Source organism: Hemitrygon akajei, chromosome 5 (assembly GCF_048418815.1).
Source record: "Hemitrygon akajei chromosome 5, sHemAka1.3, whole genome shotgun sequence".
Classification (NCBI taxonomy): Eukaryota; Metazoa; Chordata; class Chondrichthyes; order Myliobatiformes; family Dasyatidae; genus Hemitrygon; species Hemitrygon akajei.
In genome coordinates, this window is record NC_133128.1 from 94,660,483 (window position 1) to 94,687,603 (window position 27,121).

Sequence of the window (27,121 nt, forward strand, 5' to 3'; positions counted from 1 at the left end):
ATCTCTCTCCGTAGGATGGAGGAAACGCCATATATCAGAGATACCAAAATTAGAGAGAAACGATTGACTAGCTAAGGCAGATTTAGTAGGTGATCTGGTAACAGAGGACGATCGGTCCAGTTTAGGATCCAACCAACAGTTGAAGTCACCACCCAATATAAGAGAGTATGAGTTTAAGTCTGGTAGTGAGGAAAAAAACCGTTCAAAAAAGTTAACATCATCAAAGTTGGGGGCATACAGGTTTGCTAGTGCAACTTTAGTGTTATATAGTTTACCAGAAACAATAATAAAACGGCCATTTGTATCAGATATTTTATTATGGAGTTCAAAAGGAATATTTGAGTTAATAAGAATGGAAACTCCCCTAGCTTTAGCGGCAAAGGATGAATGAAAATGCTGACCCGCCCACTTTGACAGAAGCCGGGAGTTATCAAAACAACGAATATGAGTTTCTTGGAGGAAAGCAATGTCAGCTTTGAGTTGTTTAATATGTGAGAATACCTTCCTCCTTTTAACAGGGTGGTTCAGTCCCTTTACATTCCAGCTCACGAATTTAAGTGCACTAGCCATTATCAATTACTAATGCATAAAAGGCAGCAGGCATATAAAAAATCAAGCGGTACAATAGCAGTCTGGGAGCAGAGATGTAAACATAGATTCGTAAGGTCAAAATATAAACATGTCCTAAGCAATAAAGAGATGTTGGAACTGGAAAATCCACCCCACCCACACAACCCAAAACTAGACGGCTACCAAAACAAGTAGCTAGCTCTACCAAAAAAATTAACCCAAATACAACTTCCAGATCTGTGTCATTAACAACAGTTCCGTATAAATACTATAGCAAATAATAACTAGTTTATGCACTAGAAAACATAACTACAGATTAGAACACCTTCTGCAGAAATATACAACTTAATACAGAGAAAATCGGAAGAAAACCAAAACTAACCTACCCGCGAAAAATTATAGAAGAATAAAGTAAGAGAAAGGGAAAAAAAAGGTAAAAAGGAAAAAGAAAAAAGAAGGGGAAGGGGAAAATTATAAATTCAAGACGAGTATTTATCAACCATTTACAGAGAAGGGAGAGAAAAATTCAGAGATTAGAAAAAAGGGGTGAAGAAAAGAAAAAGATAACATAAATAAATATTTAAAGCAAAGGAAAAATAAATCAGCAGTTGAACTGTGAACCGACAAACAGGGAGGCCTTCACTAAAGACTTCGAACCTCCAAAACAAGTTAGAATTAGTTGTAGAACTCTGTAGGTAAAGTTATACAAGAATAAAGATAGGTTACACACACACCAAATCCCAGGAGAGATTGTCAACAGCCCTTAAAGTTTCAACGAATAATGTCTGAGTGATTCAAGTGAATTCCGAGTCCAGAGAAAGTAATTTTACAACGAGGAGTACTTATCCACCATTTTAGGAGGTCTGATCAGATTCCAAAGATGACTGGATAGCCGGAAGACTTGCCACAAATGCTTCAGCTTCCTTTGCTGATTTGAACCACTTGAATTCCCCGGTATTAAGCTTGATTCGTAGATCAGCAGGGTTATGAAGGGAAGGTTTGAAACCACGATCAAAAAGCACTTTCATTACGCCTTTAAACTCAGCGTGCATCTTTAAGGTCTGGGGTGCAAAATCTTCCACAAAGCGAATGGTTGTATCCTGGAAAGAAAAAGAGCCTCTGCGACGTGCCTCCACAATCAGACTGTGTTTTACCTGGTATTGATGGAAACACAAGATTACTGGTCGTGGGCGGGAGCCCAGAATTCCGGGGGGAATGTAAACTCGGGCGGCTTTGGAAGCAAATCTTTCCCGAATAACTCACAGAGAAACTCGGCGAAAAACTTCACGGTTGGTCCCTTTTCAGTCGCCTCTGGTAATCCCAGAATTCTGATGTTGCAGCGTCTGCTACGATTTTCAAGATCCACCATTTTGGAAAGAAGTTTATTAGATTTTTCCTCTAAGCTGGAACAGAGAGTCTCCAAGTATCGAACACGATTTTCTAGATCTTCAGAAGTCGAATCGATGCGAGATAAGTGTTCAGCATGTTTGTCCACTTTATCGTTGATCCGATCCAGTTTGTCTTCTAACTGTTTGAAAGCGGTTTTAAATTCCTTTAAGATTTCGTCTCGGAGCTTTCCCAGCACAACCATCGTCTCGTCCGACGGGGTCATAGCTTCTTTTCTCCCGGATTTAGAACTCTTGCTAGACATTGTAAGTTAGATATATTCACAGGCAAGTAAGAGATACCGAAATAATTCCTAACTAAGGTTTAAAAAATGGAGACATTTAGTGCAAAGGTAGCGACAGTAACGGAACAAAAGTTCGGAGCAGCTAAACAATCGCCATCTTACCAGAAGTCCCCCCTCTTCTGCCATCTCTTTCAGAACCGTTGGGTGTGGTCTGTCTGGTCCAGATGACTTATCAACCCTCAGACCTTCCCAAGCACCTTCTCCTTTGGAATAGCATCTACAGCATTTGTGTCCCCGATACTTTAAATTCTGGCATACTCCACTGGGAAGACTGACGCAAAATATTTATTCAGTTCATCTGCTATTTCATTGTACCCTATTACTACCTCTCCAGTGTCATTTCCCAGTGATCCAATATCCATTCTCGGCCTCTCTTTTACTCTTTATGTATTTGAAAATACTTTGGATATTCTCTTTTATAATATTGGCTAGGTCCCCTTCATATTTCATCTTTTCTCTCCTTTTGTTTTTTAAAAGCTTCCCAATCCTCTAATTTCCCCTGTTTTTTTCTCTATCACATGCTGTCTCTTTTGCTTTTACACTATCTTTGATCTCCCGTGTCAGCCACGGTTGCCTCATCATCCCTTTGGAATAATTCTTCCTCTTTGGGATGTATCTATCCTGTGCCTGCCGAACTGCCCCAGAAACTGCAGAACATGTGACTTTATCTCCTCCCTCTTGAACTGCAAGGTAAAAATAAATTGGTGACTGCTACCTCACTGGCGGGACTAGGTCCTCATAATTACAGAGCAACCTTGAAATCCATGAAAGGAATGTCACATACATTTTCAAGGTGATGCTGCAATGGAGAACTATAAACTGAGAAAAAGTTTGATGGACTGTAGCTATTTCTATGGCAGCCGAGAGGCTGAAATACAATTGATTTGAATTCTTACATCACTGAGATTCACTCAGAATGAGGCAGAAAGATGACTCTTGAATCAAGAGTTAGTGGTGGGGGTGAAAGAGACTCGAGAAGCTATAGTTGGCCGTGGAATTGGAAGTCAGGGGTAGGAGAAGAAGGAGACTCGAAAGATATGGATTGGGAGCTAAAAAACAAACTGCTGAGTGAAAGCAGCCCAGTCTATCACACAAACCAGCCCTCCCCATCATTGACTCTGTCTACACATCCCACTTCCTTGGGAAAACAGCCAGCATAATCAAGGACCACTGTCATTCTCCCTTCTCTCAACCCACCCACCCACCTTCCATTAGATACAAATGTCTGAGAGCACGTCACCTTCATCCTGCTGTTATTGAATTAACAACTAGGGTGAACTCTTTGTCTCTCAATATAGCTCGTAGTAGCCCCTGCACTTGTTGTAGTATACCTGCACCGCATTTTCTCTGTAACCACAGTACTGTATTCTGCTTTCTGTGCTCTCACTCAATGTCAGCAAGACCACAGAACTGATTGTAGACTTCAGGAGAAGGAAACCAGAGATCCATGAGCCAGGTGATCATCGGAGGATCAGAGGTGGAGAGGGTCAGTAACTGTAAATTCCTGGGTGTCACTATCTCACTATCTGGACCCATCATATAAATATAATTGCAAAGAAAGCACACCAGCGCTACTTTCTTTCTTAGGCGTCTGCAGAGATTTGGCACGTCATCAAAAACTTTGACAAACTTCCATATATGTGTGCTGTGCTGCATTACTGCCTGGTATAGGAACACCAATGCCTTTGAGTGGGAAAATCCTACAAAAACTAGTGGACTTGGCCCAGTACATCACAAGTAAAGCCCTCCCAACCACTGAGCACACCTACATGAAACATTGCCGTAGAAAAGCAGGCATCGTCATCAAAGATCGTCACCACCCAGGCCGTGCTCTTCTCTTGCTGCAGCCACCAGGAAGAGTGTACCAGTGTCTCAGGACTCGCACCACCAGGAAGAGTGTACCAGTGTCTCAGGACTCACACCACCAGGCAGAGTGTACCAGTGTCTCAGGACTCGCACCACCAGGAAGAGTGTACCAGTGTCTCAGGACTCGCACCACCAGGAAGAGTGTACCAGTGTCTCAGGACTCGCACCACCAGGTTCAAGAGCAGTATACTACCTTCAACCATCAGCTCTTAAACAAAAGAGGATAACAACACTCATCTATTGAGATGCTCCCACAACCAATGATCTCACTTTAAGGACTCTTGTTATTTCATGCGCTTGCTATTTATTTATAGCTCCATTTGCACAGATTGTTGTCTTCTGTGCTCTTGCTCTTCATTGCTCCTTCTTACAGTTACTGTTCTACAAATTTGCTGAGTATGCCCGCAGGAAAAAGTATCTCAGGGTTGTATGTGCTGACCTGTATGTACTCTGATAGTAAATTTTACTTTGAACTTTGGACCTTTTCTCTTTTCACACTATCTCAATGAATGCCGTAATCTATCTGGCCAGCACACAAAAGCTTTTCCTGTATCTCAGTATGTGTGACAATGAAAAAATTACCAATTTGGCAGGTCAGAGAACATCTCTGAAGGCAGTTTCATCAACATTTTTGGTTAAGATTCTGTAAGTCCTGACCCAATGTGTCAACCATCTCTTTTCTCCAGAGTCGCTGTCTGACCCATTGGTTCTGCGAGCAGTTTGTTTCCAATTGAAAGTTGTCACTGAGCGAGGATGGGAAGAACATTCCACACGTGTTCTGTAGGAGTTGGAGATCTCGGAAACAACAGAGAATGTGAGATAGACTCACCGAAGCTCTTAAAAAATGGATAATTTAGTGAGAGGCTGTTGCTGAAGGCAGGGTGACAGTGGGATTAGTATGAGATTGATGCAGTATAAACACAGCCAATCGCAAATAGCTTGACTTTTGATTTATTGTGAAAGACTTTTATCCTCTTGTGAATGCTGGTTTTTCCTGTTGAGCTAACTGTTGGTAAAACATGGTAACTTAAAAGCCATGGCCAATAGGATGAGTGCTGTGGGAGGTCCGTTCACCGGGCCCTGATCCTGTGCTCCAATGAGACTGCTCTTGCATCACTGAAGGGTTTGCTTCCTCTGGAGTTTGAGAGGCCAGAACTCTCCCACCCCTGCCTGTGCTGAAGTTAGCTGTTAGTTCTGTGGCCAGCCGCCTATTGTTCTGTCTCAGTATGATGAGTTTTGGCAATTTGCATCAGACCTTTCTGTTGCAAAGTAAAGTCCAACAACGTCAGAATTCTGGGTGTGAGCTGATTCAGGACGCATGAGAAGATGTGGCATCATGGCTGTCCATCATTGTGCTTTTGGCTCAGCACGACAAAGGAAGGGCCAAGTTTCCTGACGTGAAGCAGACACCAGAGGAATTGATGTCAAAACAAGACCCCATCTGCAGAATCAGTTAACAGTGAATTCTTCCTATGGCTTGTTTGGAAAGAATAAGATGCAGGGTTTTTAACCACTTGTGCTCACAGCCAATTTGTGTGGTTGCAGTTCAGTGAGTCTTGATGCCTGGCCACTTCAAACAACAAGAGGATGGACAAACAGAGAAGAGCAACAGAGTTCATAGATGATGGATGGAGAGTTTATCCAAAGCTTACAGTGGGAGACAGAGGTAGAGAAGTTTTAGGAGGAGACTCTGCAACGGGACATTGATGCAGCTGAAGAGATGGGCACAGTGTGAGGGGGAGTGGGAACTGACTGACTGGGACGTTGAAGTGTGCGGTCAGGCAGAGTTGAACAGTGACACAGAGACTTGTTTCAAATGCCTTAGGTTGTCCAGAGCCAACAGCCATTCAAATTCAAACCCTAGCTTCAGGAATTCCCCCCCCCCCGATGGTCTATATCATGGCCCACCCTCACCCCCATCCCCTCCACCCACGCTTCTTTGACACCTGTCACATACCTCTCCCCCGTCTGACTGGTTTCAGGGCTCTCTTCCCTCTTTGACTGGTTTCAGGGCTCTCTCCTCCTCTCTGACCAGTTTTGGGGCTCTCTCCCCCTCTCTGACCGGTTTTGGGGCTCTCTCCTCCTCTCTGACCGGTTTCAGGGCTCTCTCCCCGTCTCTGACCAGTTTTGGGGCCCTCTCCCCTCTCTGACCGGTTTTGGGCCCTCTCCCCCTCTCTGACCGGTTTTGGGGCTCTCTTCCCCTCTCTGTCCAGTTTTGGGGCCCTCTCCCCCTCTCTGACCGGTTTTGGGGCTCTCTTCCCCTCTCTGTCCAGTTTTGGGTCTCTCTCCCTTCTCTGACTGGTTTTGGGGCTCTCTCCCCTCTCTGACCGGTTTCAGGGCCCTCTCCCCTTCTCTGACCAGTTTTGGGGCTCTCTCCTCCTCTCTGACCGGTTTTGGGGCTATCTCCCCCTCTCTGACCGGTTTTGGGGCTCTCTCCCCCTCTCTGACTGGTTTCAGGGCTCTCTCCCCGTCCCTCTGACCAGTTTTGGGGCCCTCTCCCCCTCTCTGACCGGTTTTGGGGCTCTCTTCCCCTCTCTGTCCAGTTTCGGGGCTCTCTCCCCCTCTCTGACCGGTTTTGGGGCTCTCTTCCCCTCTCTGACCGGTTTTGGGGCTCTCTTCCCCTCTCTCGACCGGTTTTGGGGCTCTCTACCCCCTCTCTGACCGGTTTTGGGGCTCTCTTCCCCTCTCTGACCGGTTTTGGGGCTCTCTCCCCGTCTCTGACCAGTTTCGGGGCTCTCTCCTCCTCTCTGACCGGTTTTGGGGCTCTCTTCCCCTCTCTGACCGGTTTTGGGGCTCTCTCCCCCTCTCTGACCGGTTTTGGGGCTCTCTTCCCCTCTCTGACCGGTTTTGGGGGCTCTCTCCCCCTCTCTGACCGGTTTTGGGGCTCTCTTCCCCTCTCTGACCGGTTTTGGGGCTCTCTCCCCGTCTCTGACCAGTTTCGGGGCTCTCTCCTCCTCTCTGACCGGTTTGGGGCTCTCTCCTCCTCTCTGACCGGTTTTGGGGCTCTTTCCCCTTGTCTGACCGGTTTTGGGGCTCTCTCCACCTCTCTGACCGGTTTCAGCGCTCTCTCCCCTTCTCTGACTGGTTTTGGGACTCTCTTTCCACTCTGACTGGTTTTGGGGCTCTCCCCCCTCTCTGACTGGTTTTGGGACTCTCTTTCCACTCTGACTGGTTTTGGGGCTCTCTCCCCCTCTCTGACCGGTTTTGGGGCTCTCTCCTCCTCTCTGACTAGTTTTGGGGCTCTCCTCTCTGACCGGTTTTGGGGCTCTCTCCTCCTCTCTGACTAGTTTTGGGGCTCTCTCCTCCTCTCTGACCGGTTTTGGGGCTCTCTCCCCCCTCTCTGACTGGTTGCGGGGCTCTCTCCACCTCTCTGACCAGTTTTGGGGCTCTCTCCCCCTCTCTGACCGGTTTTGGGGCTCTCTCCTCCTCTCTGACCAGTTTTGGGGCTCTCTCCACCTCTCTGACCGGTTTCAGCGCTCTCTCCCCCTTCTCTGACTGGTTTTGGGTCTCTCTCCCCTTCTCTGACTGGTTTTGGGGTCTCTCTCCCCCCCCTCTCTGACCGGTTTCAGCGCTCTCTCCCCTTCTCTGACTGGTTTTGGGTCCTCTCCCCCCTTCTCTGACCGGTGTCGGGGCTCTCTCCCCACTCTGTCCAGTTTTGGGGCTCTCTCCCCCCTCTCTCACCGGTTTTGGGCCTCTCCCCCCGCCTGTTTTAGGGGTTCTCTGTGCCTGTTCCTCCTCTATCAACTGTTCAGCCCTCTGTGATGTCTGTGTCCTTCCTGCTCACTCATTTCCTCTAACAGCTGCAGGCCCTGTGAAGCCTGGCAGAAGGCCTGGGCTTTTCCTGATGGGCGTGATTCCAGCTGAAATCAGAGCCACATCCATCTCACGGCATTGCTGGCTGTGGTGTCCGTTACAGATGGACTGCTGAGTGTGTCATCGCCTGATCCTCTGCTGCTTTGTGGGAAGTTAAACCAGGCAGTACTTGTACTGTTAACGGGAGGGCCCTTGGAACTGTTGTAAAACAGAGAGACATAGGGGTACAGGTGCTGGTTTCTGAAAGTAGCAACGTAGGTAGATAGGTTGTAAAGAAGTCATTTGCCACAATTACCTTCATCGGAGAGGCCTTTGAGTACAGGAGTGTGATGTTCTGTTAGAAATATTGCAGTGATTGGTAAGATCACTGTTCGAATATTTTCTGCAGTTCTGGATACTCAGACTTAATGAAGCTGGTGAAGGACCTTATCAGGACTGGACAGCTTGAGTTATAAGGAGAATCAATAGACTGAGACAGTTTCCTCTGGTGTGTTGGTGGCTGAGGGGTGACCCTATAGAGGTTTATAAAATCACGAGAGGCAAGGAGGTCACAGTCTTTCTCCCTTGATGAGGAGTCTAACTAAAGGGTATAATTTTAAGGTGGTAGTGTTGGGGGTGAAAGAGTTAAAGGGGTTCTGAGGGCAACAGAGAATAGTGGGTACATGGAATAAATTGGGTTAGGCAGATACAATTATGGTTTAAAAGATGGTTGGACGTACTTGGATAGGAAAGGTTTAGAGCAGGGGTTCTTAACTCTAGTCCATCCCATAGTCCCCTTTGTCAGTCCCGGTGAACCCTTCTCAGAATAATGTATTTAAATATGTAAAATAAAATACATTGGATTACAAATACATCAATTATATTGAAATACAGTTATCAAAATACTAAAAATAATTGAAGGAAATGGTATATTGTAGCGATGTGCTACACACAGTGCTGAAATAACGACACGCAGCTCGGTGAGTTGCAGTTGCAAAAGAGATTTATTCAAACTTCGCGGGCCTCGCTTTAAAGCCTTCTTGTTCCTGCCCTCCCCGGGCGGGAATGCTGAAGGGGGGGGGCGCTTATTTAGCAGCATTGTGATCCAAGATGGCGGCGTGACGCAGCTTGCAGCGGCCACTCCGGAACTAATTATCTGTTATTTGTGAAGTGGGGTGTCGTGCGCAATCATAATCAATTGAAAACAGACGTGGAAGCACGGAGAAACATCTGGAAATTCCAGGAAGACCTTCTTCGTTGCTGCTGCTGCTGTGAGGTCCGGGACTCTGCTGGGAAGAACAGGCCCACAATCCCCGGGGTCGCGTTGCCAATGGCCGTTGGCGGGGCCGTCTTAATATGCTTGGCAGAGGATGGTGCTCGGAGAAGCTGTGCTGGAGGGGATGGTCGTCAGCTCGGAGGTTCGACGGACTCGGAGTACTTTCGACAGACTCAGGTCGCTTTTGGTGTGTGCTGCGTCTGTGAGGCTGAGTCGGGCGGTGCTGTGGAAGTCCATAGCGGGGGTACTCCCTTCTGCCACCAGCGTGGGATGGCGAGTCTGTTGGGACCCTGGGGACTTGTGGAAACTGTGGTGAGTTCTTTTGAACTTACAGTCCTTTAACATCTTGGACTATTTTTACTGTGCCCATGGTCTGTTTTTTTATCAATTATGCTATTGTTTGCACTGTTGTAACTATATGTTGTAACTATGTGGTCTTGAGCAGATCTTGTAGCTTTAGTTTTTGGTCTTGTTTGTCTGGTGGGTTTGGAGCTCCTTTCCGGGGAACGCGCGAAGACGGTAGCGCGATATTAATACGCAGCAGTCTCTCCGGACTCTGGATTAGGGATTGCCAAACGTTACGTGGATTTTCTGGTGTAGTCTGTTTTGTCATGTGTTTTTGTGATATCATTCTGGGGGAACGTTGTCTCATTTTTTAACTCCATTGCATTTGTGGTTTCTAAATGACAATAAACTGAATCTGAATCTGAATATTCACAGTCCCGTCCCGCGTGCGGGCTTTTCTCCTTGCTGGTGAAGAAGGCCTGGCACCCTTTTCGGGACCGGACTCAATGCCGGCACGTGCCACTTTGTGAGCCGGTTCGAGTGCGCTGGGAAGTGGGTCACCACATAACCCCCCAGAACCGGCGATACCCCCCCAATGTCCACAGTCTGGGTCGGTCCCTGTTTGGGAGGTCTGCCTCTGCGCCGCGGTGCCTGAATCTCGACCGGCTGCGCCAAGTCCACATGGGCCGGTTTGAGTCAGTCCACCGTGAAAACCTCCTCCTTCCCCCCAATGTCCAGCACGAATGTGGACCCGTTGTTGTTGATCACCGTAAACGGCTCCTCGTAGGGCCGCTGTAGCCACCCCGTCGTACAAAAATGAACTTACAGTTTTGCAGGTCTTTGGGTACGCAGGTCGGGTGCTGCCCATGCTGCGAAGTGGGAATGGGGGCCAGGGCACCGAGCCTCTCGCGTAGTCTGCCCAGGACTGCTGCGGGTTCTTCCTCTTGCCCCCTTGGGGCTGGTATGAACTCTCCTGGGACAACCAGGGGTGCGCCGTACACCAACTCGGCCGACGAGGTGTGCAGATCCTCTTTGGGCGCCGTGCGGATTCCGAGCAGGACCCAGGGAAGCTCGTCCACCCAGTTAGGCCCTTTGAGGCGGGCCATGAGAGCCCACTTCAGGTGATGGTGGAAACGCTCCACTAGTCCGTTAGACTGTGGGTGGTAGGCAGTTGTGTGGTGCACCTGTGTCCCCAAATGGCTGGCCATAGCTGACCACAGACTGGAGGTGAACTGGGCGCCTCTGTCGGAGGTAATGTGGGCCGGTACACCAAAGCGGGATACTCAGGTGGCAATCAGTGCCCGGGCGCAAGATTCGGAGGTGGTGTCGGTCAGCGGGATCGCCTCTGGCCATCTTGTGAACCGGTCCACGATAGTCAGGAGGTGCCGCGCTCCTCGCGACACTGGCAGGGGGCCCACGATATCCACATGAATGTGGTCGAAACGCCGGCGGGTGGGGTGGAACTGCTGCGGCAGAGCTTTAGTGTGCCGCTGCACCTTGGCTGTTTGGCAGTGCATGCATGCTCTGGCCCATTCACTGACCTGCTTGCGGAGTCCGTGCCAAACGAACCTGTTGGCTACATCCGGACGGTTGACCTGATGGAGGGGTGCGCTAAGTTGTGAATGGAGTTGAAAACGTGTCGCCGCCAGGCCTGCCTGGACGACGGGGCGGGGTTGGCCGGTGGTGACGTCACAGAGTAGGTTTCGCTCACCTGGGCCTGCTGGGAGGTCCTGGAGCTGCAAACTGGAGACTGCGGTTCTGTAACTAGGGATCTCCTCGTCTGCCTGCTGTGCCTCCGCCAGCGCTTCATAGTCTACCCCCGGGACAGGATTTGGATGTTAGGTCTGGAGAGAGCGTCCACCATGACATTGTCCTTTCCCAAGACATCCGTCGTGTATTCGGAGATGTAGGACAGATGTCGCTGCTGGCGGGACGACCAGGGGTCGGATGCTTTCGTGAGCACAAAGATAAGCGGTTTGTGGTCCGTGAACGCGGTGAAGGGCCTACCTTCTAAGAAGTACCTGAAATGTCGGATTGCCAGGTATAGTGCCAACAGTTCCCGGTCGAAAGCACTGTATTTGAGCTCGGGTGGTTGTAGGTGTTTGCTGAAAAACGCCAGGAGTTGCCAGCGACCCTCGATGAGTTGTTCCAGCACCCCCACCCGACTGCCGTGTTGTATGCGTCCACTGTGAGGGCGGTAGGGACGTCCATTCTGGGGTGCACTAGCATCGCGGCGTTCGCCAAGGCATCCTTCGTTTGAATGAAAGCAGCAGCGGACTCCTCATCCCAGGTAATGTCCTTGTCCTTACCCGACAGCAGGGCGAACAGGGCATGATTCGGGCAGCCGAAGGGAGGAAGCGGTGGTAGAAATTCACCATACCCACGAATTCCTGAAGGCCTTTGATTGTGTTGGGTTGGGGGAAATGGCGGACCGCGTCTACCTTGGCGGGCAGAGTGGTTGGCCTGTCTTTAGTAATCCTGTGGCCCAGGAAGTCGATGGTGTCGAGCCCGAACTGGCATTTGGCCGGGTTGATTATTAGACCGTATTCACTCAGTCGGGCGTAGAGTTGACGGAGGTGGGACAGATGCTCCTGATGACTAATGCTGGCTATGAGGATGTTGTCCAAATAGATGAAAGCGAAGTCCAGGTCGCGTCCCCACTGTGTCCATTATTCTTTAGGCCAAACGGCATGTGGAGGAACTCGAAAAGGCCGAACGGGGTGATGAGTGCCGTTTTGGGGACGTCGTCCGGATGCATCGGGATTTGATGGTATCCCCGGACGAGGTCTACCTTGGAGAAGATCCATGTGCCGTGCAGGTTTGCTGCAAAGCCCTGAATGTGTGGCACAGGGTAGCGGTCCGGTGTGGTAGCCTCGTTCAGTCTGCGGTAGTCGCCGCATGGTCTCCAGCCCCCTGTCGCTTTAGGCACCATGTGCAGGGGGGAGGCCCATGGGCTGTCGGGACCGCCGTATGATCCCCAATTCCTCCATCCTCTTGAACTCCTCCTTCGCCAGTCGGAGCTTGTCTGGGGGAAGCCTTCGAGCACGGGCGTGGAGGGGTGGTCCTTGTGTCAGGATGTGGTGCCGTACGCCGTGTCTGGGCATGGCTGCCGTGAACTGCGGTGCCAGAACCGATGGGAAATCAGCCAGGACTCTGGTGAAGTCATTGTCGGACAGCGTGATGGAGTCTAGGTGTGGGGCTGGCAACTGGGCTTCACCCAGGGAGAACGTTTGAAAGTTCTCGGCGTGGACCAGTCTCTTCCTTGGCAGGTCGACCAGTAGGCTGTGAGCTCGCAAAAAATCCGCTCCCAGGAGCGGTTGGGCTACGGCGGCCAGTGTGAAGTCCCACGTGAACCGGCTGGAGCCGAACTGTAGCTGCACCGTATGAGTGCAGTAGGTTCTTACTGTGCTGCCATTCGTGGCCCTCAGGGGGGGACCCGGTTCTCTGTTGCGGGTGTCGTAACTCGTCGGAGGTAAGATGCTGATCTCGGCTTCAGTGTCGACCAAAAAGCGGCGTCCCGACTGCTTGTCCCAGACATACAGGAGGCTATCCCAATGGCCAGCCGTCGTAGCCATCAGCGACAGCTGGCCCTGGCGTTTCCCGGGAACTGGCAGGACGGGCGACAACGGCGGGCTTCTGCGCCCTACCGCTGGTGGTAGAAGCACCATTACTCGTTGGGCTCCACACCCCTGCCTCTGGGGTTAGCGGGCTCTGCGGCCGGGCCTGGTCTGGTTTGCTGCTGGGAGCGTGGCCTGGTGATCTGTGCGACGGACGCCCCACTCTCCTTCTTGGCTTTCCACAGCATGTCCGCCCGGGCCGCCACCTTCCGGGGGTCACTGAAATCCGCGCTGGACAGCAGCAGGCGTATGTCATCAGGCAGCTGCTCTAGGAACGCCTGCTCAAACATGAGGCAGGGTTGTGACCTCCGGCCAGGGAGAGCATCTCGTTCATCAAAGCCGACGGTGGCCTGTCTCCCAAACCATCCAGATGCGGTAGGCGGGCAGCTGGCTCACGCCGTGAGAGTCTGAAAGTCCTTATGAGCAGGGCTTTGAATTCTGTGTATTTGTTGTCCTCCGGGGGCGACTGTATGAACTCCTCAACCTGGGCGGCTGTCTCCTGGTCGAGGGAGCTCACCACGTAGTAGTAACGTGTGGCATCCGAGGTTATCTGCCGAATGTGGAATTGGGCTTCTGCTTGCTGGAACCATAGGTGAGGTCACAGCGTCCAGAAGCTTGGCAGTTTCAACGAAACTGCATGAACAGATGCGGCATCGTTCATCTCCGGTCCAAATATCGTTTGGGCTGTCGGGGTCACCAATTGTAGCGGTGTGCTACACACAGCGCTGAAATAACGACATGCAGATGGTGAGCTGCAGTTGCAAAAGAGGTTTATTCAAACTTCGCGGCCTCACTTTAAAGCCTTCCTGACCCTGCCCTCCCCGGATGGGAATGCTGTAGGGGGCGCATATTCACAGTCCCATTCCACGCGCGGGCTTTTCCCCTTGCTGGTGAAGCAGGCTTGGCATTCTCTTTGGGACCGGCCTCAATGCCGGTGCGCGCCGCTCTGTGAGCCGGTTCGAGTGCGCTGGGAAGTGGGTCGCCACAATATTTCAGTTCGAGGTCAGTAAAAGTAAAGATGTAATTTTTTCACATTCAAGTTCACTGATCCCGTGAAATCATTCCACAGACTCCAGGTTAGGAACCCCTGGTTTAGAGGGAGATGGACCACATACAAGAGAAGGGAAGAGCTGAGGTCAGCATAGGCAAATTGGGCTGAAGAACCTGTTTCCAATCTGTGTAACTTTATTTTTTAAATAACAATCAAACTATCTTCCCACTCCTGTCCAGCACAAGCTTCATAAAGTTGCTGCTTCCTGTTTGTAGCTAACCCATAGTCACACAATCAGCAATGGAATCCCAGTCTGACTGCTGTCACTTACTGCCGGAAGCTGATGGTCCAGGGGATGATACTCCTGTCAAATGCTCTGCCTTCCTGTGGGAAATGAGCAGTTGAAGTGGGATTGGGCATGGATTTGGTGTTGATTGCTTGTCAGACTCCATCTGAATACAAACTCACCTCAGGAAACTTAATGGTTCATTCTCTTGGGCAACAATCCACTGGGGCATAGACAAGGTGAATGCACATAGATTTTTGTCCTCCCCCTCCCCAGGGAGAGGTAATCAAGAACAAGAGGCTGTTAGTGTGCAGGTGGAACAAACTGACATAGGAAGTGGTTGAGACATACATAACAATGTTTAAGACATCTGGGCAGGCCTACCTCAGTAGCAAAGGCTTAGAGCAGGGGTTCCCAACCATTCTTTATGTCATGGACCAACACCATTAAGCAAGGGAGCCGTTACCCCCAGCTTGGGAACTTTATAGGGATAAAGGCCAGAAGTGTGCAATTGAGACTAGCTTAGTCAGACATGGTTGTCATGGGCAGGTTGAGCTGAGGAGCCACTTCCATGCTCTATTATGCCTTGATCCTATGCACCCTTAGAATGCCTTATCACCCAACTTAGATATGGGTGATACTCTTTATTGCTTTCTGAACAATTACAAAATATTTTGAAATACATCCAAGTGCACCAATTGTTATAGTTCCCATATCTGAAGTGGCTTTCACAATAATTAACTCAGAAGAAGGTTGTACAGATTGTGTGCTTCTGTGACTCCAGACTGCAATGAATTTCCAGCCACCCTGTATATAAACAACACACCTGTAAACACACAACCCTGTATGTAATTCTGATCCAACCAGATTCTCATCCCAATCAACAACATCTCTGAATGCTGATCGAATCTCCAGTGTTGGTGCACAGTGTTACAGCTGGTGGAACTGGTCTAATCTCCAGTGTTGGTGCACAGTGTTACACTGGTGGAACTGGTCTGATCCCCAGTGTTGGTGCACAGTGTTACAGCTGGTGGAACTGGTCTTATCCCCAGTGTTGGTGCACAGTGTTACAGCTGGTGGAACTGGTCTGATCCCCAGTGTTGGTGCACAGTGTTACAGCTGGTGGAACTGGTCTGATCTCCAGTGTTGGTGCACAGTGTTACAGCTGGTGGAACTGGCTGTAACACTGGCTGTAACACTTCCACCAGTGTTACAGCTGGTGGAACTGGTCTGATCCCCAGTGTTGGTGCACAGTGTTACAGCTGGTGGAACTGGTCTGATCCCCAGTGTTGGTGCACAGTGTTACAGCTGGTGGAACTGGTCTGATCCCCAGTGTTGGTGCACAGTGTTACAGCTGGTGGAACTGGTCTGATCTCCACTGTTGGTGCACAGTGTTACAGCTGGTGGAACTGGTCTGATCCCCAGTGTTGGTGCACAGTGTTACAGCTGGTGGAACTGGTCTGATCTCCACTGTTGGTGCACAGTGTTACAGCTGGTGGAACTGGTCTGATCCCCAGTGTTGGTGCACAGTGTTACAGCTGGTGGAACTGGTCTGATCTCCACTGTTGGTGCACAGTGTTACAGCTGGTGGAACTGGTCTGATCCCCAGTGTTGGTGCACAGTGTTACAGCTGGTGGAACTGGTCTGATCCCCAGTGTTGGTGCACAGTGTTACAGCTGGTGGAACTGGTCTGATCTCCACTGTTGGTGCACAGTGTTACAGCTGGTGGAACTGGTCTGATCCCCAGTGTTGGTGCACAGTGTTACAGCTGGTGGAACTGGTCCCCAGTGTTGGTGCACAGTGTTACAGCTTGTGGAACTGGTCCCCAGTGTTGGTGCACAGTGTTACAGCTGGTGGAACTGGTCTGATCCCCAGTGTTGGTGCACAGTGTTACAGCTGGTGGAACTGGTCTGATCCCCACTGTTGGTGCACAGTGTTACAGCTGGTGGAACTGGTCTGATCTCCAGTGTTGGTGCACAGTGTTACAGCTGGTGGAACTGGTCTGATCCCCAGTGTTGGTGCACAGTGTTACAGCTGGTGGAACTGGTCTGATCCCCAGTGTTGGTGCACAGTGTTACAGCTGGTGGAACTGGTCTGATCCCCAGTGTTGGTGCACAGTGTTACAGCTGGTGGAACTGGTCTGATCCCCAGTGTTGGTGCACAGTGTTACAGCTGGTGGAACTGGTCTGATCCCCAGTGTTGGTGCACAGTGTTACAGCTGGTGGAACTGGTCTGATCCCCAGTGTTGGTGCACAGTGTTACAGCTGGTGGAACTGGTCTGATCCCCAGTGTTGGTGCACAGTGTTACAGCTGGTGGAACTGGTCTGATCCCCAGTGTTGGTGCACAGTGTTACAGCTGGTGGAACTGGTCTGATCCCCAGTGTTGGTGCACAGTGTTACAGCTGGTGGAACTGGTCTGATCCCCAGTGTTGGTGCACAGTGTTACAGCTGGTGGAACTGGTCCCCAGTGTTGGTGCACAGTGTTACAGCTGGTGGAACTGGTCTGATCTCCACTGTTGGTGCACAGTGTTACAGCTGGTGGAACTGGTCTGATCCCCAGTGTTGGTGCACAGTGTTACAGCTGGTGGAACTGGTCCCCAGTGTTGGTGCACAGTGTTACAGCTTGTGGAACTGGTCCCCAGTGTTGGTGCACAGTGTTACAGCTGGTGGAACTGGTCCCCAGTGTTGGTGCACAGTGTTACAGCTGGTGGAACTGGTCCCCAGTGTTTGTGCACAGTGTTACAGCTGGTGGAACTGGTCTTATCCCCAGTGTTGGTGCACAGTGTTACAGCTGGTGGAACTGGTCCCCAGTGTTGGTGCACAGTGTTACAGCTGGTGGAACTGGTTTGATCCCCAGTGTTGGTGCACAGTGTTACAGCTGGTGGAACTGGTCTTATCTCCAGTGTTGGTGCACAGTGTTACAGCTGGTGGAACTGGTCTGATCCCCAGTGTTGGTGCACAGTGTTACAGCTGGTGGAACTGGTCTGATCCCCAGTGTTGGTGCACAGTGTTACAGCTGGTGGAACTGGTCTGATCCCCAGTGTTGGTGCACAGTGTTACAGCTGGTGGAACTGGTCTTATCCCCAGTGTTGGTGCACAGTGTTACAGCTGGTGGAACTGGTCTGATCTCCACTGTTGGTGCACAGTGTTACAGCTGGTGGAACTGGTCTGATCCCCAGTGTTGGTGCACAGTGTTACAGCTGGTGGAACTGGTCTGATCCCCAGTGTTGGTGCACAGTGTTACAGCTGGTGGAACTGGTCTGATCTCCACTGTTGGTGCACAGTGTTACAGCTGGTGGAACTGGTCTGATCCCCAGTGTTGGTGCACAGTGTTACAGCTGGTGGAACTGGTCCCCAGTGTTGGTGCACAGTGTTACAGCTTGTGGAACTGGTCCCCAGTGTTGGTGCACAGTGTTACAGCTGGTGGAACTGGTCTGATCCCCAGTGTTGGTGCACAGTGTTACAGCTGGTGGAACTGGTCTGATCCCCACTGTTTGTGCACAGTGTTACAGCTGGTGGAACTGGTCTGATCTCCAGTGTTGGTGCACAGTGTTACAGCTGGTGGAACTGGTCTGATCCTCAGTGTTGGTGCACAGTGTTACAGCTGGTGGAACTGGTCTGATCCCCAGTGTTGGTGCACAGTGTTACAGCTGGTGGAACTGGTCTGATCCCCAGTGTTGGTGCACAGTGTTACAGCTGGTGGAACTGGTCTGATCCCCAGTGTTGGTGCACAGTGTTACAGCTGGTGGAACTGGTCTGATCCCCAGTGTTGGTGCACAGTGTTACAGCTGGTGGAACTGGTCTGATCCCCAGTGTTGGTGCACAGTGTTACAGCTGGTGGAACTGGTCTGATCCCCAGTGTTGGTGCACAGTGTTACAGCTGGTGGAACTGGTCTGATCCCCAGTGTTGGTGCACAGTGTTACAGCTGGTGGAACTGGTCTGATCCCCAGTGTTGGTGCACAGTGTTACAGCTGGTGGAACTGGTCCCCAGTGTTGGTGCACAGTGTTACAGCTGGTGGAACTGGTCTGATCTCCACTGTTGGTGCACAGTGTTACAGCTGGTGGAACTGGTCTGATCCCCAGTGTTGGTGCACAGTGTTACAGCTGGTGGAACTGGTCCCCAGTGTTGGTGCACAGTGTTACAGCTTGTGGAACTGGTCCCCAGTGTTGGTGCACAGTGTTACAGCTGGTGGAACTGGTCCCCAGTGTTGGTGCACAGTGTTACAGCTGGTGGAACTGGTCCCCAGTGTTTGTGCACAGTGTTACAGCTGGTGGAACTGGTCTTATCCCCAGTGTTGGTGCACAGTGTTACAGCTGGTGGAACTGGTCCCCAGTGTTGGTGCACAGTGTTACAGCTGGTGGAACTGGTCTGATCCCCAGTGTTGGTGCACAGTGTTACAGCTGGTGGAACTGGTCTTATCTCCAGTGTTGGTGCACAGTGTTACAGCTGGTGGAACTGGTCTGATCCCCAGTGTTGGTGCACAGTGTTACAGCTGGTGGAACTGGTCTGATCCCCAGTGTTGGTGCACAGTGTTACAGCTGGTGGAACTGGTCTTATCTCCAGTGTTGGTGCACAGTGTTACAGCTGGTGGAACTGGTCTGATCCCAGTGTTGGTGCACAGTGTTACAGCTGGTGGAACTGGTCTGATCCCCAGTGTTGGTGCACAGTGTTACAGCTGGTGGAACTGATCGAATCTCCAGTGTTGGTGCACAGTGTTACAGCTGGTGGAACTGGTTGAATCTCCACTGTTGGTACACAGTGTTACAGCTGGTGGAACTGGTCTGATCTCCAGTGTTGGTGCACAGTGTCACAGCTGGTGGAACTGGTCTTATCTCCACTGTTGGTGCACAGTGTTTCAGCTGGTGGAACTGGTTGAATCTCCACTGTTGGTGCACAGTGTCACAGCTGGTGGAACTGGTCTTATCCCCAGTGTTGGTGCACAGTGTTACAGCTGGTGGAACTGGTCTGATCTCCAGTGTTGGTGCACAGTGTCACAGCTGGTGGAACTGGTCTTATCTCCACTGTTGGTGCACAGTGTTTCAGCTGGTGGAACTGGTTGAATCTCCACTGTTGGTGCACAGTGTCACAGCTGGTGGAACTGGTCTTATCCCCAGTGTTGGTGCACAGTGTTACAGCTGGTGGAACTGGTCTTATCCCCAGTGTTGGTGCACAGTGTTACAGCTGGTGGAACTGGTTGAATCTCCACTGTTGGTGCACAGTGTCACAGCTGGTGGAACTGGTCTGATCTCCAGTGTTGGTGCACAGTGTTACAGCTGGTGGAACTGGTCTGATCCCCAGTGTTGGTGCACAGTGTTACAGCTGGTGGAACTGGTCTGATCCCCAGTGTTGGTGCACAGTGTTACAGCTGGTGGAACTGGTCTGATCCCCAGTGTTGGTGCACAGTGTTACAGCTGGTGGGAACTGGTCTGATCCCAGTGTTGGTGCACAGTGTTACAGCTGGTGGAACTGGTCTGATCCCCAGTGTTGGTGCACAGTGTTACAGCTGGTGGAACTGGTCTGATCCCCAGTGTTGGTGCACAGTGTTACAGCTGGTGGAACTGATCGAATCTCCACTGTTGGTGCACAGTGTTACAGCTGGTGGAACTGGTCTGATCCCCAGTGTTGGTGCACAGTGTTACAGCTGGTGGAACTGGTTGAATCTCCACTGTTGGTGCACAGTGTTACAGCTGGTGGAACTGGTCTGATCCCCAGTGTTGGTGCACAGTGTCACAGCTGGTGGACCTGGTGCTTTACATCTCCAGACAGAGGTTTAATCCTGTCTGTGTGGAGTTTGAATGCTCTCCCCTGTGAATTTTCCGCCGCTGCACTAGTTTCCTCCTCATCTCAAAAAGATGGGTTGGTACATTATTAGAATGCTGTAGATTTCTCCTCGTGTGTAGGGAGTAATGGAATCTGGGGTGTGTTGATGGGAGTCTGGAGAAAATTAAAAAAGATTTTTTATTTTAGGAATATTAGAAATGGGTTCCTTTAAAGGGACTCAGCCGTTGCAGCTTTATAACTGTGATTTAACAGCTTGATGTATTGGAGTAAATCTTTGTTTTGAATCCTTTGGTGACTATAAAAGATTAATATGCTTAAGGGGGAGGTCAGGATGGATCTGGCTGGTAAGGTTCACAAAAATCCCAAGAGCTTTCCGTAGATATGAGTAAAGGGTGGCAAGTGAGAGACTTGATCTCCTTGGACAGTATTGCTTATTTCTTGACACAAAGGCTATGGGAGGAATTTTAAATGAATATTTCTCCTTGGGGTCTATTGGAGAGAAAATCATGGCTGCTTGGTAGAGAAGAAAAGCAAGTGGAGATGTTTTGGATAAAATTCACATTACCAGAGGGAAAGTACATCTGAGAGTGCAGAGAACATCCTTACAGATCAATAAGGATAGATCCCTGAACATGACTGAATGTATCATCAGATTCTGAGAAGGCAAGAGAAGGAATTGCGGAAGCACTTTTCGAGCCACTGGTAAAGTTCCTGACAGCTGGAAGGTAGCAAGAACATCAAGAGAGGGAAGCTGAGCAACAGGATCTGCCAGTGTTTGATTGGACCAAGTCTGATTGGAGGAGTCAATATGGCTTTGTGCATGGAAAATTGTGCTTGATGAGATTCTTGATGAGGTGACTAAAATGATAGACGAGAGTACTGGTGAGTGTTGTCCATTTGGACTTCAGCAAGCCCTTTGACAAAGTCATGCAAAGTAGGCTGGTCTAGAAGGTTAGGTCCTGTGGAATCAAGGGAGAGCTAGATCAGTGGATTCAAAATTGGCTCAGGGTGAAGGTTGAGAGTTTTTCTGAGAATGGATTCAGTGACTAGTGGTGTGCCACAGGGTTTGGTGTTGCGAGCTTTGTTATTCATTATTAATACAAATGATTTGGCTGCAAATGCAGAGGGGTTTATCAGTAAATTTGTAGATGACACAAATTTATAAGGTTATCATAGATTGCAGGGGATTTTGATCAGTTAGGAAAGTGGGCTAACGATTGGTAAATACATTTCAATACAGAGAAGTGTGAGGTGATTCATTTTGGGATCGTCAAACCAGTGTAGAACTTAGTGAATTGTCGAGGTATCAGGGAGAATAGAGTAACCTCAGGTGAAAACAGTATCACGGGTAGACAAGCAGGCAATAAGGCATTTAGCACTCTGCATTGAGTGAAGGGTTTGGGACGTTATGTTGTATTTGTGTAAGTCATTGATGATGTTGCACTTGGAGAGCTGTGTAGTGTTTTTGTCGTCCTATTATATATATAAAAAAAAACATGGTTAAGCTGGAATGAGTGCAGAAACAAATTACAAAGATACTACTGAGACAGAAGGCTTGATTTGAGAAGCTGACCAGACTAGGTCTTTATTCTTGAACGTACGAGAATGAAGGGCGACCTTATCGAAGTGTTTAAAATGATGAGATGTGCAGATAAGGTGGATGGCACGCCAGGTTAGGGGAGTGCAAAACTAGGGAGCGTAGGTTTAGGGAATGAGGGGAAAGATTTCAGAGAGACCTGAGGAGCAGTGTATTTATACAGAATGTTTTGAGTACATGGAAGAGGAAGTGGATATAATAAGAACAGTGGAAACAGTAAGTACATGGATAGAGGTATACGGGCCAAACTTGGGCAATTGGAACTAGTTTAGTGGATACCCTATTCAGCATGGATAAGTCAGGCTGAAGGACATGTTTCCATGCTGTATAACTCTATGATTCTATGGCTCTGAAGCCATTATGCAGCCAGTTCTAGCTCCATAGGTAGACTGGTAAATCTTAAAATATAAAGGACATTGAACAGCACAGATCCCTTCAGCCCATGATGTTGAGGACCTTTTAACCTACTCCAATATGAATCTAACATTTCCCTCCCACATATTTTTCATCCATGTGCCTGTCTAAGAGCGTCTTAAATGTCCCTAATTATCTTGCTCTATCACCACCCTGGCAGCACGCCGCACACACCCACCACTCTGTGTGAAAAAGCAACCTTTGAAATCACCCCCTATACTTTCCTTCAATCACCTTAAAATTATGCCACTCATATTAGCCATTCCTGCCCTGGGAACAAGGTGTAGGTTGTTTACTCTCTCTGCCTTTTAGCATCTTATACGCCTCTATAAATTACCTCTCATCCTCCTCCACTCCAAAGAGAGACACGGTAAAAGATTGCTCACCCTTTCCTCATAAGACTTGCTCTCCACTCCAGGTAGCACCTGATAAGCACCCCATGCAGCCTCCCCATCCTTCCTATAATGAGGAGACCAAACTCAACACAATGTTCCAACTGTGGTCAAACTAGGTTTTACAGAGATACAACACTATCTCGCAGCTCTTGAACTCAATCCCTGACTAATGAGCACCAACACACCATATAACTTACTCACTATCCTATCAACTCGCATGGCAACTTTGAGGGATCTTTGGATACCCACACTGCTAAGAAACCCGGCATTAACCCTGTAAACACGAGGAAATCTGCAGATGCTGGAAATTCAAACAACAACACACACAAAATGCTGGTAGAACACAGCAGGCCAGGCAGCATCTATAGGGAGAAGCGCTGTCGATGTTTCGGGCCGAGACCCCGTAATCCTGTACTCTGCCTTCGTGCTTAACCTTCCAAAGTCTACCAGTCTGCACTTTTCTGGAGTGAATCCATCTGCCACATCTCTGCATCCTATCAATGTCCCTTTGCAACCTACACCAGCCTTCTACCCTGTCCACAACACCACCAGCCTTTGTGTCATTTACAAACTTACTAACCCATCCTTCCACTTCCTCATCCAAGTCATTTATAAGAATCATTTATAAAGATCAGGAGTCCCAGACAGATCACTAGTCACAGACTTCCAGGCAGAATATACTCCATCTACAAACCACCCGGTGCCTTCTATGTGCAAACCAATTCTGAATCCTTGCAGCCCAAGTTTCCCTGAACCTCATGCTTCCTGAATTTCTCACCAAATAACCTTACCAAACACCGTAATAAAATCCATATGCACCACATTCACTTCTCCACGGTCAACAATTTGTTTCATCACTTCCCCGGAGGATTCAATCAGACTCCTGAGGCGTGACCAGCCCCTCACAAAGCCATGATGACTATCCAAAATCAGACTATGCTTCTCCAAATACTTGTCAATCCTCTCCAATAGTTTTCCCACTGCTGGTTTAAAATTCCCAGGATTATTCCCTTTCTTGAACAAATGCCACTGTTAGTCTGCAGGTACTACTTTTGTGGCTGATGAGGATGCAAAGATCATCGCCGAATCTCTTCCCTCACTTCCTGTAGATCCTGTCCTGCCCCAGGGACTTATCTATCCTACAGTTTTCCAAAATTTCCAGCAGATTCTCTTTCTTTAACCTCAGCATGTTCCAGCATTTAGCCAGTTCTTCGCCTTGCTCACATTCATTATGATCCCTCTCACTGGTGAGTGCTGAAGCAAAGTGTTTATTAAGGACCCTCGCCATCTCCTCCGATTCCAGGCACGTCTTCTCTTTTATCCATGATCAGTCCTCCCTTCACTATAGTCATTCTCCTGTTCTTCCCATATGTGTGAAACACTTAGGGGTTTTCCTAAATCGTATTCACCAAAGCCTTCTCATGTCCCCTTCTAGCTCTTTAAGTCCCTCCAGGGTACCTTATAACTGTTTGATCCTTGATTCTTAAACCTTAAGTAAACTTCTTTCTTCCTCTTGACAAGATGTTCCACGTGGCTTGTCAAAACCTGGGTACTTCATCCTACCATCCTTTCCCTACTTCAACGGGAAAATCCTATCCAAAAACACCATGCAAAGGCTCCTCAACAGCTTTCACATTTCTGTTGTGCACTTCCCCTCAACCTCGACCTGGCAGCTTATTCCACAAACCCATCACCCTTTGTGTCCACCAGGTTCTCTTTAAATCTTTTCCATCTCACCTTAGTTTTAACACCCTCTAGTTTTAGACGCTCCTTCTGTCTGTGTCCTCTGTGATTGTATACACCTTGATAAGGTCACCTTTGCCCTCCTCTGCAGTCCCTTACTATAACTAAAGCTCTACAGTTCTGGCAGAGAATTATTCAATGATGCATTTCAAACTGGGAAATCTACTTGGCTTGCTTGCTCCATGAAGATGGCTTACAGCGAGCTGAATTGTTTCCAGTTCTACATTCTTTCCATTGTCTGGATTTGTAACTAAAACTTTAATGTTTTTTAAAAATCTGCAGGAACCAGAAAAGTCCAAAGATGAGAAAGTATTGGAAGAAAAGGAGGGGCCAAAGAATGACCTGTGGATGCTGAACGTGAGTGCCTGGTGTTGAGAAACATATTATGAACACGAACCAGAGTTTAAAAAGTGCCCAAACGCAGAGTAACATTGAACTCTAATTGCCCTTTACTTGGAAAGCAAATTGATTAAACGAGTCATTTCTTGTCCTATCACTCAAGCTTCACCAAAGATCATGTATTGTAAACATAAGAGTCAAGTGAAGTTGAGTTCAGTGTGGTGTGCTAAGGTACAATGAAAAGCTTACTTACAGCAGGATTGCAGGCATATTGTTTCAGACACCACACAAAACACGAAGGTGGGAGGGAAGTGCAGTCTTCCTTTGCAGTGGAAGTGACACTGGGTTTGCTTCATTCACAGAGCACCCCGCTGGACATTATTGACATTGGAAAAGGGTTGAAGATGCAGTCAGAGAGACCCCACCTCGTGAGTCTCGGGCGCGGACGGCTGAGCATTGCCATCACACTCATCCCCATTAATGAAGGTATGAGAGCAGCACTGGGAGTGTTGGCACGGTGTGCACTGTGGTCTTTGTCACATTCCAGGTGGATGCCATTAGTCTGGAGAGCGTGCAAAAACATTAATATACATGAGCTAGTGAGAGTTCATCAGGAGATGCTGTTATTGGGCAAGTCCACATCCGATGTGAGGGAATTGTTTAAAGACAAAATAATCAAAATTCAGGAGTGGCATGTTGCAAAAAGAAGAAAAGATAAAGCTAGCAAGGTCCCTCTGCAAAGGGATATTTGACTTCCTCACCTGGAGACCACAGTCAGTGTGGATTGAAAATACCATCTCCTCCTCCACCTGAAAGCCGCATGCTTAGCCCATTGCTCTACCCTCTCTACACCTACTATTGGGTGGCTGGGCACAGCTCAAACACCATCTATAAATTTGCTGACGACGCAACTATTGTTGGTAGAATTTCAGATGGTGATGAGGAGGCATACAGGAGTGAGAGAGATCAGCTGGTTGACACATCAACAACCTTCCATGCAACATCAACATGACCAAGGAAATGATTGTGAACTTGAGGAAGGAAACACACACCAGCCCTCATTGAGGGATCAGAAGTGAAAGGGTGAACAGTTTCAAGTTTCTGGGTATCAGCATCTCTGAAAATCTATCCTGGACCGAACATAGTGATGCAACTGTAAAGAAGGCACCACAGTTGCTACGTTTCATTAGGAGTTGAGGAGAATTGGTATGTCATCAAAGACACTAGCTAATTTCCATAGATGTACCATGGAGAGCATTCTAACTGGTTGCATCAACATCTGGTATGGAGGGGTCACTGCACAGGATCAGAAAAAAACTGCAGCAAGTTGTAATCTCTATTAGTTCCATCATGGGCACCAGCCTCTCCAGCATCCAGGACAACCTGAAAAGGTGATAACTCAAAACAGCTCATTAGGGATCCCCAGCACCCAGGGCATGCCCCGTTTCTCATTGTTACCATCAGGAGGGAGGTACAGGAGCCTGAGGACACACACTCAGTGATTCAGGAACAGCCTCTTCTCCTCTGCCATCCGATTTCTGAATGGAAATGAATCCATGAACACTTCTTCACTATTTTTCCTCTCTTTTTGCACTCATCATCTAATTATTTTCAATATACTTTTTATTGTAATTTAACATTTTTATTATGTGTTACAATGTACTTCTGCTGCAAAACATTAACTTTCACAGCATATGCCAGTGACATTAAACCTGATTCTGACTGAGGTTGTGAAATTAGTCAAAGAGAAAAAGAAAGAAAGGGCTGGTGGTTCCAATACTGTAAATCCTAAGCGACTTGGGAGAGGGGCTTGAGGACTAAGACTCATCAATCCCACAGCCACTGAGTGAAGGACTGTGTTTGTTCCTCAGGCAAGACGAGGATCGGCACTGAAGATGCTGCCACTGTACAGGATATTATAATACAAGGCCAGGATGTGGCAGCCGAACACTGCTACATCGAAAATGAAGACGGTGTGATTAAGCTGTACCCATGTGGGAACTACTGCACCATGGATGGGTTTGTGGTGAAGGAGCCCACACAACTGACCCAAGGTAGGGGCTTGTCCTTCATTCATTCCCCAGTCCTACTGTCAGAGAAAGGCTGCCAAAAACCTGGCTGGTCAGAGTTAAAGTAGCAAGGGCCACGACCCGTGTGCAGTGTGTCTGGTACACTGGATGACAATGTTGTAATAACATTAATGATTATACTACGGTTCATTACACCAGCTCTGTTGACTTACGTAGAAAGCTAGTCAAGGTGATGGTCTGTTCTTTCCTCACTTAATAGTCAGTGAGCCTTCATCCTTAAAATAGAGAACATTTGTCCAAAAATCATAAGATCATAAGAAGGTAACACATCAGGACAGAATGAAGCCATTCAGCCCATCAAGTCTGCTCCACAATTCATCGTGGCTCATTTACTATCCCCCTACAACCTTATTCTTTGCCTTCTCCATATAACCTGTGATGCCCTCA

At 48.8% G+C, this 27,121-nt stretch overlaps 1 protein-coding gene across 1 annotated transcript in view; it reads left to right on the forward strand.

Annotated features, from left to right (window-relative positions):
• The window catches only part of LOC140727222 (pleckstrin homology-like domain family B member 1), a 63,993-nt gene extending 37,212 nt beyond the window's left edge, over positions 1–26,781 (forward strand). The window contains exons 3-5 of the mRNA XM_073044489.1: positions 24,588–24,662; positions 25,007–25,130; positions 26,516–26,781. Of these exons, the coding sequence (XP_072900590.1) occupies positions 24,588–24,662; positions 25,007–25,130; positions 26,516–26,781 (465 nt within the window). The remainder of the gene's footprint in view (positions 1–24,587; positions 24,663–25,006; positions 25,131–26,515) is intronic.
• Positions 26,782–27,121: the final 340 nt, after the last annotated feature.